The sequence below is a fragment of the Triticum aestivum genome, chromosome 6B (genome assembly GCF_018294505.1).
Source record: "Triticum aestivum cultivar Chinese Spring chromosome 6B, IWGSC CS RefSeq v2.1, whole genome shotgun sequence".
In the NCBI taxonomy this organism is placed as follows: Eukaryota; Viridiplantae; Streptophyta; class Magnoliopsida; order Poales; family Poaceae; genus Triticum; species Triticum aestivum.
This window is the reverse complement of record NC_057810.1, coordinates 449,317,312-449,328,368: the sequence shown is the minus strand read 5'-3', so window position 1 is coordinate 449,328,368 and position 11,057 is coordinate 449,317,312. Positions and strand designations below refer to the sequence as shown.

The 11,057-nt window shown below is 46.9% G+C and overlaps 1 protein-coding gene and 1 pseudogene across 2 annotated transcripts; both read left to right on the top strand.

Annotated features, from left to right (window-relative positions):
- The first annotated feature begins 1,272 nt into the window (after nt 1-1,272).
- On the top strand, nt 1,273-3,543 carry LOC123137429 (uncharacterized). 2 transcript variants are annotated; one of them, XM_044557178.1, is made up of 2 exons: nt 1,273-1,540; nt 1,629-3,543. In XM_044557178.1, exon 2 carries the CDS (start codon nt 1,655-1,657, stop codon nt 2,783-2,785), a length of 1,131 nt encoding a protein of 376 aa, XP_044413113.1. In that variant the 5' UTR covers nt 1,273-1,540; nt 1,629-1,654; the 3' UTR covers nt 2,786-3,543. The 2 variants fall into 2 exon arrangements, with proteins under 2 accessions (XP_044413113.1, XP_044413112.1); XM_044557177.1 differs by having other exon boundaries at nt 1,276-1,540; nt 1,647-3,543.
- Nucleotides 3,544-6,342: 2,799 nt separating this feature from the next.
- On the top strand, nt 6,343-7,854 carry LOC123137428 (26S proteasome non-ATPase regulatory subunit 7 homolog A-like; annotated as a pseudogene).
- Nucleotides 7,855-11,057: the final 3,203 nt, after the last annotated feature.

Below are 11,057 nucleotides of genomic sequence, written 5' to 3'. Positions count from 1 at the left end.
TGACCCAGTCCCGGTATGTGGTGGGGCTGGGGGATCCGGCTTTAGATGTTAGGCTTGGGGTGCGATGTCTGTTTGGTATTAGGCTTGGACAGTCGGCACACCTTCATCAAGGGGATATGAGTAGCAACCAGTGTTGCCTACATGTTGGCTTCTGCCTTACTGATGTATTTCTCCGTCTGGTTTTTGTGAATAATTAATAAAATGGTTGCATGAATTGTTCAGATGCAAGATGCAGAGGCCGGGTATTTCCTCCTTTTCAAAAAAATATTACTCTATAAATATACAACCTAGAGTTGTAGGACAGAAAATAGAATAAACTATATTACCGTGCATTCGTTTGCTTTTTTTATGGGTGCGCACGTCCTCCACGCCTGCGCGGCTGCGCCTTCCTCGAGCGCGCCCCTGCCGGTGCCGATGTTGGTAGTGCTGGCGTCGGGCTCACCGCTGGTCCACCCGTGCGTGCCAACGGTGATTCCGACCTCGTCCTCGTCCTTCGCCTCGTATCGCAGCACCTCGTTGACCCGGACGCCCCCTTCCCACTAGCCGCCGCCACCATGTTCTCCTCCTCCCGTCGGAGGAGCGGGCGCCGGAGGAGCTGGGATGTGGCGATGGGGCGGCGGCGGTGGCAACCCTAGCTACCCACCCAGGGAAGAGAAAACGAGGAGAGAAAAAAAGGGGGTGGGGGCTCGAGAAGGTTTGCTTCGTGAGGAAGCGAAGGCGCCCGACGAATTGCTTTTTTTTTCTTTCCCTTTCGATCATCTAGCGATACGAAACGATCTATTTTTTCTTTCGTACCTGTGATAACGTGGCTATCGCGGGAAGGCGCCCTTGATGCGTATCTTAATGTGTTTGATGATTACCGCGCATTTGTTTGCTTTTTTTCTTTATGGGTGCGCATTCGTTTGCTCTTTTTTTTGAGGGGTGCGCATTCGTTTGCGGGTAGCGACACCTAAACAAGCCGTGTCTTTTTGTGCGAACTGTCGTTCGGCCCGTGGCCCAAGTCGGTGGTAACCTCCTATGGGCCAGTTCTTTTCGCCCTATAATTCTGGAGAATTATGATTCTGGAAACTGCCCGCAGAATCGTCTGCCCACAGAATTGTCTGTCCAGTTCTTTTTTGTAATTCTAACCTGTAATTGTTGTATGAGGTCGCTCGGTGGGGCTGGCCCGGTGACATATTGGCTGTAATTTAAGTCCCCAATTGGGGTAGTAGTTCAAAACGAACAATTTTCTTTTAAGGGCCCGGCTAGAATTGCCAGAATTGCCGAGTTTCCATGATTCTCAAATACACTAGCGATTTTGATAATTCTCGGATGATTCCTGGGGAAGAAACGAGTTTTTGCGATTGTGATTCTCCGGCCAGTAATTCTTCAGAATTAAGCCAAAAGAACTGGGCCATAAAACGAAGAGCAAGTCTGCAAAACCTAGCTCCCGTCCCAGGCCCCGCCGCACAACCCCCTGCCCCTTGTCCATCCCCTCGCCGCCGGTTTGTCCCAATACCATACAGACCTAGCGTGAAGGCTTCTTGATCACCAATTTCAGGTATGATAATCGTCAAAAGTCTCCATCTTTACGTTCTTGCCAATTTGTTTATTTTCTCCTTTTATCAGAGAGGCTGAGAAGGTCCAAGTTTGTTGTGGTTTTCCAGAGACGAAGATGAACAGGCGGTTTGTGAATCTGGTGACGCGGAACTGGACCCAAGGTGTCTATTCGGTGCGCCGCATGGACCCTTACCACCATTTCTTCTACGGGTCAACAGAAGCTGCACTTGGGGCAGCAGATGAGGCTTGCAAGATGAAGGAATCATTCCCAGCGATGCAGATCCAGGACCTGCCGAGCCCAAGCACGAACTTCACTGCAGCTGCCCCAGGTGGCACCTTGGATATGTTCGCGCTCCTCACCCCCCGCCCCACCAGCGATGGCAGAATGATTTATGCCAATACGATCGGCGAGACCCGGCTGTACGACGCCGACAAACAGGTGCACACCACCCTGGGCCGTCTCAACACGCCTAAGGGAGTCAAACCCATGTGCCTCTCCATCGCGCACCCTGGCGGCGACGAAGACAGCATTTATGTGTTGGATACCGAACCCTTGAAGGACGCCCGTCGATGCTTTGAGGTCCTTGAGCCCACGCCCAGGGAATTCAGGAGCAGCAGCTTGATGCCGCCATGGTGTTGGCGAGTTCTTCCACCGCCTCCTTTTGTCCTCGAACCTTGGTACCAACCATCTTCTATTACCTCCTTTACCACTGTGGTCAATGGCGATGGCTGCTCCACCATCTACATATCATGTGGTGGCCGCATAGGCACCTACAGCTTTGAGACGGCATGCTCTGACTCTAGACACTGTCTAGGATGGAGGCTCTCGGACAAATGGAGCCATGTTGGGGAATGGAAGCTGCCCTTTAATGGCAGAGCTCAGTACGTCCCTGAGTTTAACCTATGGTTTGGATTCTCAGACTCAAGCCCCAACCACCTGTGTGCCATGGACCTCTCTGCCATGGACAATGGACGGCAGCCCACAGCACCCAAAATATGGGAAGATCTGAACCTGCCTGATGGAGAGGCGTGGCTTCCGAAACAGCTCGAGCTTCTCTACCTTGGCGACCGCAAGTTTCTCACCGCTAAGACCTTTGCAGAAGGAGAAATAGGCGGGTGCTTTTCTGTGCTCACCGGCGTAGAGATGATTGCTGGCGCCGGTGATGACCAGCACACCCTTCAGATGGTCAAGCACAAGTGCGCACGTTTTGTCTTCACCGACGAGGACATTGAGTGGGTGCTCTGAATGAATGAATAATCTTGTGTCGGTGATGAACTGATGGTCCAGATCCTTGTCGCAGTCGCATTTGTTATGCGATATCTATTTACTTACTTTTAGGTCTATTTGCACCATTGAGGATTTTTGTGTTTGGAGGGATTTCCCTGTTTTTGTCTTTACTTTTCTTTGTAAAGACAACATTGTACTATCATGTTAAGTGATCTTGGATGTTGATTTCTACTAGTTTTTAGTGGAGCCTGGTACTTACATATTCCACTTATAATCCTGCCAAGAAAGAAAAATAGATTTTCAAAACAACCTTCTCCTCCATGATGATTTGGTAAGAAACAACCTTCTTCTCCCTGATGATTGTAGGTAAGAAACAAGCTTCTCCATGGCGAGCAAATCTGCAGTTGGCGAGACTGATGGTTGCCATACCCGCACTCATATAAACCCAATCTCTCTGCATGGACGGTCCAGGCTACGCTAGGTAAACCAATCTCTACTCCCTGCTCCCCCAAGGTGAGTCTTTGCTTGGCGCCTCCCTTGGAACTCGTGCACAACCTGGGCAAACAAATGTATACTCAGAATGCAGGAAGGCAGCATATAGTAGTAATTTAGAAACAAGGTAGCTTTTATTAATGTCAGCTGTGGCATTTATTTTAGGTTACATTGAAGAAGATGCCGGTTGTCATGACATGATTCATAGGTTTTCATATCCTATTATTTTTATTTCAGCACGATAATTAATCACTTTAAAATTCACAACGAACAAACAAATTTAAGAAAAAAGAATAAACACTGCACACTCAATCGTTTTTCTTAAACATCTATCTGTTTTCAATCGTTTTTCCTTCACATCTATCTATTCTATACTACCTGCTGCCCTTAAAAGTATAACCAAATAAGGAAACATCTTATCGAGGAGGTGGCTAAGCTGGATAGAATTGTTGTGGCCACAGCAATCAAACCTTGTTTGGTCTGGCCAAGTATCAGACACACGCAAGGAACTATTAAATGTAGAAAATATGCATTCAAAAAGAGTACAACAGATGAAATCAGAAGGTACATATCATGCCACACAATCATCTGAGATAAACATCAATAATCGTTATCATCATACATTTGAATTGCATTGTATATTACATTGATAAAAAGAACTGAAAGTAGGCCGTAGAATTTTCTGTCTGACTTAAACAAAATAAGCAAGCTTTGTCAGTCACTAGCAAAGATGATGTTGTTGTTGAGGATGAATTAAGCAAATCTGAAAGAATAGCAAAAGAATGCCACTAGAGAGACAGCATTGGAAACATTGGAAGAGATACATGCTTTCTCTTCAAATTTCTTGGAGCTATTATGTTCTATATTCCTGTCATCCTTAAAGGACGGAATTGGATTCTTACAAGTATAATATTGTTGCTGTTTACAGTCTATATATGCTGTCATCTTATTGTCGCGCTTGATCCAATTTTACTCCTTCTGCGTTTTATTTTTCTGAAGCCTAGTTTTTGCTGTGAAATCAAACTATCCTGATTGGTACCTATTTAAACATTAGAGGAAATGTCCAGTTGTGTATCTTATTTACTTCTGAAAAAATCATTGATGCAGAGAGAATACTTCAAGCAAGGAAAGATAGAGCAGTTCCTACAGATTCTAGAGGAAGGATCAGGCCCAGGTTAGTTTTTATTATAATTCTTTTCCTGCACTATTATTTATGATCTGAACAATAATATCACCTTTGATTGTACCACACTACTCCCTCCGTTCCTAAATATAAGTCTTTTTAAAGATTCCACCTATGTTTTAAGGCGACGCTTCGCTTTAAGGCGCTGGGGGGGGGGGGGGCGCCTCGACGCCTAGGCGTCGCCTTACAGACGCCTTAGAAACATAGATTCCACTGCAAACTACATACGGATGTATATAGATATATTTAGAGTGTTGATTCACTCATTTTGCTCCGTATGTAGTCTGTAGTGAAATCTCTAAAAATACTTACATTTAGGAACGGAGGGAGTAGCTCTTTCTCATTGTTTCTATTTTTATATATATAAGTATAAACCGGCTGTTGTTGAACTATTTCCTCATCTCTGCAGGAATCGATGATTAATATGCTGATGTGAAATATGAGCGGATAGCCATCCTTAATGCTTTGGATGCTTCTCATCCTTTTCTGGGAAAGGCTGAGAGACCGCCACAAAAGTAAGTACATTTCAAAGATGCGACTCAGTACTACAATAGGGCGTCGAGGATAGATGAAACTGAACCGTCTATGTGGATTGGGAAAAGGTTAACTACTTTGGAACATGCTATAAATTTGAAGACAGCTCAATTCCTTTTTGACAGTTCCATGATATTTTGCAGTAATATGCTATAAATTTCAATCATCTTTCTAGAGAGCCCTACGGGGCTATGCAGATTGTCCTGCTGCTGTAAGGCTTGGTATAGCTTTTTGTCGATACAAACTTGGTCAGCTAGACAGGGCTTGACAAGCTTTTCAACAAGTCTTACAGGCTAGTTCTTTTTCTGTCTCTTGTTTCATGTAGAAGAATTGTCTCTTAAGATGAATTCATGTCTTTATTCACGTACAATTACTTCACAGTTGGACCCTGAAAACTTTGCGCTAGTAGCACTTGCGATCATGGAGTTGCAAAAGAAATTTTCTTCTCACCCTTTTTCTGATTATTTTCTAAAATCTGCAACTTTGCCATAGTTGGTGAAATCCGCAGAGGAATGGATAAAATGAGTAGAGCCTTAGAAATTTATCCTTATTGCACTTTGGCACTCAACCACCTTGCCAACCAGTATTTCTTTACTGGCCAGCATTTTGTGGTTGAGCAACTGAGTGAGACTGTTCTCTCTTCAAGCAGTCATGGACTACTGAAATCACAAGCCTACTATAACTTGGCTGGATCATACCATTGTAAGGTGATGCGCCCCATTCATATACCCATTGAATTAGTTGGGTATTATTTCACTAATTCTCTGTGCCGACACTTTGGATTTCCTTGTTGAGAGTCTTGTTTACAACCCTGAACATGTGATGTGTTTTTGATAATTTAATTCAATTCAGGGTAATTATGAGACTGCTGGATGGTATTATATAGCGTCTGTCAAAGAAGTCGATAAACTGCAAGACTTTGTGTTGCCATTTGTTGTTGAGTTTCTTGTTCTCATTCACTTTAGTTCCTTCTCTTATTTCATGGCATCGTTGTGGTATGCAGTTTTTACCATTTATGCATCTCCATGTCTCTACTATTAAATGGGGATCTGTCTGTCATGGTCCTTGTCGTGATGGTTTGACCTCACCCCTCGCGCTAGATCCACGGGGCCCATCGCACGACTCCCGCACACAAAAATCGCACAAAAAAAATCGGTGTCCAAACCAGCAAAACCAGGAAAATAATCTCACATCCCCTACACCCCCACCTTCGCCAGACCATCTCTCCCAAACCCAAACCACCCTGACGCCCTCCTCCTTCGACCGCACGCAAGGGTTCATCCCGCCATACAGTAGATCCGCCGCTAGGGTTTTGCGCCGAGGAGAGAGGGGGGGGGGGGGGGGGGGGGGGGGGGGGTAGCTCTCGGGGCGGACGCTGGAGAAGGTGGTGGTGCACCCGCTGTGCTGCTCAGCATCGTCGACCACTACAACTGCATCGCCCGCGACACCCGGAAGCGCATTGTTGGCGTGCTCCTCGGCACCTCCTCCCGCGGCGTCATCGACGTCACCAACTCCTACACTCGTATGCGAGCGAAGCCCCCGTCTCTGGCCTGCTAGGGTTTGCGCCGTCCGGGTCCGCCCCGCCTGTTTCCGAAGAAATCCGCGCCTCTGCCGGGGCCTAGGGTTCGCGGAACTCGTCCTGGCCGTAGCTGCAGTTAGATCTGCTGGCGTGTGAAACCCTTGCGTGATTAGATCTGTAGAGCTGTTTACGGTGGAGGTTTGCTGAATTTGTTAATTATGGCGGCGTTTGATCTTGCAGTGCCATTTGAGGAGGATGACAAGGACCCGAGGATCCGGTTCCTCGACCATAATTACCATGAGTCTGTGTTCTCCATGTTCAAGAGCATCAATGGTATGCTGTTTTAGAATTCTCATCAGGTATGCTGGACTTGCCGTGTGCGGTTTATTTCTGCTGTGTACTTATGAGTTGTTTCGGATGCAGCCAAGGAGCATGTTGTTGGGTGGTACAGGACTGGTCCAAAACTAAAGGGGAACGACTTGGATGTTCATGCATTGTTTACCAGGTATGATTCTGCTTTGCAACTGTTTGTCCTGCAGTAATCTAGAAGCTCCTCTGTTTATACACAATTATTTGGTACAAGTACTTACAACTTATACATATGGACCAATCTTGGAATGCAAGCTTGAACTCTTTGACCACGCGCAAGGGTTCATCCCGCCATCCACCCTACCTGCATATGCAGGAGCTGTAGCCCGGCATCACCCAACCGCACCCCCAGTATCCGCCACAGTGGGGCGCGATCACACCGCCCATGCCGCTGAACCAGCAAGCGTCACCCCTCCGCAGATGTTGGGCCAGCCGCAGCCATCACAGTCGGCCGCGTATGGGCAGGCACGGGGCGATAGCCCCGGCAGCTTCCCGGCCTGAACATCCCCATTGGTGTTGCCTGCTGTCCCTGGATCCATTAAAGACAGTGGGGGCGATTGGCGACTTGGTGGTGCGGCTGCGGACAACAGTGAGCTAAAATCAGTAGGTTAGGAGCATAAGCCAGGGACACCAGGAAGATGCTACAACAAGTACACCAGGTAGTTCACTCGATTGATATCTCCCTCCCTCTATTCCTCTTTGGGTTTTGGACTTTTGGTCCCTTGGGCTTTCTCTAATTGGTGTTGTTGTGGAAGGAAGATGAAACTAAGCAAGAAGATGAGGTGGGAGGCGACCTACGTGCTGCTGCTACTCGTTTGCTAACCAGAAGCTCGACGGTGAAGAGCCCTTGTTTCTTTGTGCTAATCCCTCCTGACCATGTTGAATAAGAAAATGCAGTTTCGTTCTTTTATTGTCATGTTTCTTTCAGTAGCCTTAAAATAACGAAGGATGCCTAATTATTTCCTTCCATAAGCCTCACACTTTTCTGTCTTTTTTTCTTTATCCTGCTTGCTTGCTTCTCATGCCCTTCTGCATGCTAAATAACAGGAACGGCAGCAAAGGAATAGTATGCATTTGTTAAATGTAAGCATTTCGTTTCCAATTATATGGCTGGCTTCACACTAAGATTGGATTCCTGTTTATCTGTTTAGGACCCTAACTTGCCCTATCCATATACTAGTTAACTAGGTGATACCCTGCGCGTTGCTGCGGGAATCTTGTATAACAAATAAATGTATAAATAGATGCTACAAAATCAAGTAAAACTAATGCAAAGAAAAAAATCCCTGTTTATCTTAAAGTGCAAAATAAAACATTAAGTACAGAGGTATTCTCCGGCATTCAACACGTGTCGTCCATGACAACACAAAAATTTGTCACACATTATCTTAAATTAATCATTCATATCGATAACAAATTTGCAGCCAATAAAGTGACGCTAAACATGCAAAAAAATCAACACGCATATTATTGGTTATATGAGTTGATTGGTTAAGTGGACGAAACTCAACTGTACACCCAAACAATATATTACCAAGGCAACATTCAAGAAAGTGTCTGTCTCATATTGATCAAGTTTCTCCTTTAACCTGTTCCACACTAACCATTGTCCCCTCGTGCTACAAAAGAAAAAGATACTCTCATAAGTATCATTATTAATGAGAGAAAACATATTCACATGCATATGTGCGTGTAAGCATAACTTGGATCAACAACTATACCTTCAATTATGAAATTTTGTCAAATCTGGATGCACACTCCATATCCCCAGCGTAAGCTAGTGTAACAGTATCTGAAAGACATGAAGCAAGTATCTTCTGATCACAATTCAAGCGAAAGGAATCTTGTACGGCAATGAAGTACCAAATTATTGTTGTGAGGCCAATATGTGACAGCCAAAAAAAGCAACAGATAGTAAACTGAAATGGTTGACGAAAATCTTGCTAGTGTGTTGAACTCGTTAAGATGACTATCTATGAAAAAAGAGGAACACATGCTGATATACATGAACTGCCCAAACTATAATTCCATGTGTAGATATCTAGAAAATCAAATTACTTGCCTCTATAGACTTGGTTGAAATGTTGCAGTATCTACCGTTAACAAACAACCATGTGCAGTGTCTTCACCCACTTTATTAGTCTGACATTTTGCCAAATAATTGACGTGCATGCCAGCAAGCAAAGACCCTGGAAAATCCAAAAGGAAATTTGGTATCTATGACCAATCTACCAGATGCTTATGTGGATCCTTGAAACAAAGGAGAGTAAAGTTGTAGCCATCTGAAGGTAACACAGTAATAAATAAACTGTATCGCAGAGGAAACTGATGCATGGAGAATCAGAAGGATTAGTACCTCAAGTCTAAATGAGATCTTCACGAATCTTAAGAACTTCATCTTTTCACTCAATCCAGCCAGGATTAGATTTTCCGGTGGGTGTGTCAAATCAATCAAAATAATGTTCATATTTGGATGTATGCATTCACTGGAGCCAATAGGAATTCATCGCTCGCTAGATGCAAGGGACTGCAACTAATTTATGTACATGGTTCCATAGTGGATGTATTCACTCATGTATGAACAAAAGCAAAAATAAACCACGAGACATGGCATCTTATATATACCTAGATTGGCGGCAAACCAGTAACACATTAGGTGGATCGGAGGGGGGGTGTTCTGGACTAACCTGATACGTTAGAGGATTCATCACATCCCATCTAGCTAATTTTACGCTGCCACACTCCGCCATGGTCCCCTGCCTTCGAAGATCCCTCACAGCCGCCACACGCTGTATACTTCTCACCTCTCCCTCTCGGATCTGAGGCAAGATGAAGGGATGCGCATGGGTTGTTGGGCGCACCTACATGTGCTAGCTGCTGACGTTTTGGCGTCGATTGTCGAGGGCGGATGTCGGCGTCCTGGGAACGGGGGTAACCAGACTTGCCTGCCTGCGGCCCACGGCGTGGCCCCATCGACGGTCTGGTATGGCCCAGCCTCGACATCAGCAACTCAAGACCCTCGCGAGGGGCCAAGCCTCGCGAGGCGGACGACACCAAGACCTCTAGAGGAGCAGCCTCCCCAGGCTGGCTCCTGAGGAGCGGATATTCCTATGCAAGCCTCACCTCGCGAGGTTCGGATGACGTGAGCCATGACGACCAAGGCTAGACGGGCGTCAGCGGGCGTAGTGTATCAGTTTCCCCTTCGGTGCTAAAGAGGCAAGCGCAAACGCAGAGTCCCGAGGAATTAGCCAAAGGTTTTCATTCCCGTGCAACAAGACCAAGACCGCCAGGACCGCAGGACGGAGGTCATCACCGAGCCCACCACGGCGTCACGACCAAAGGCTTTTGCAGGCGAAGACTACTTTTGTCAGGATAGCATGTACTAGTTGTCTCCCTTCGAATTTGGCCGTTGTGGGATCCCTTCCCGCCTTTCATTCGGGAAGAGGACCAAGGCCGCTATAAATAGGACTTAACCACCACCATAGAGAAGGGACGACGACACGGGAGAGGAGACCGGATCAGATCCATTCCATCCTCACACTCACCAGCTCACTCGAGCCGAAGAACACTCCTCCTCTTGAGGTTGTTCTCCCACTGTACTAGTTCATCCTCAGCCCCTCGAGGCCAATCCACCACAAAGCAGGAGTATGGTTTTACACCGCAAGGTGGTCCGAACCTGGGTAAGCTGTTGTGTCTCGTTTCCTTCCTGTTCATTGAGCTAGGCCGTGAGATTGGTGAGTAGGCAGACTGGGAGGTTGAGTTCTTCGCACGCTCCCCAGAGTTTGAACCTCTCAAGGGTCTGCGAAACCCAAAATCCGACATTTGGCGCACTAGGTAGGGGTGTGTCGGAGCCTTTCTTCTTCCAGTCGATTCGCCACCATTTCGCCGTCCCCATGGTTGACGCTCGTCGAGTTCGTGCTGAGCCCCGGGCCGCCCTCGCGGCCCGCGTCGCTTAGACGGCGCCCACCAGTGATGGTGCTCCATGTCGTTCCCCGTTGCCCACGGCCAACGCTGCCACTAGCCCCGCGGCCTTCGAGCAGCAGGCTTCGTCGATGTAGCCCTCTATGCGGCGGGATGGACGCACTGCCACTCCGTCGCTGACCCCGGCGGCCGCTTCACCGTCACGCTCGTCGCGGGCATGCGAACGCGCAGGCTGCTTGCTCATGGCACGCGAGGTCCTGCGCTACCGCCAC

Bases quoted from the DNA above. Each gene is read 5' to 3' on its own strand.
- LOC123137429 (XM_044557178.1), top strand. From the start codon at position 1,655: ATGAACAGGCGGTTTGTGAATCTGGTGACGCGGAACTGGACCCAAGGT.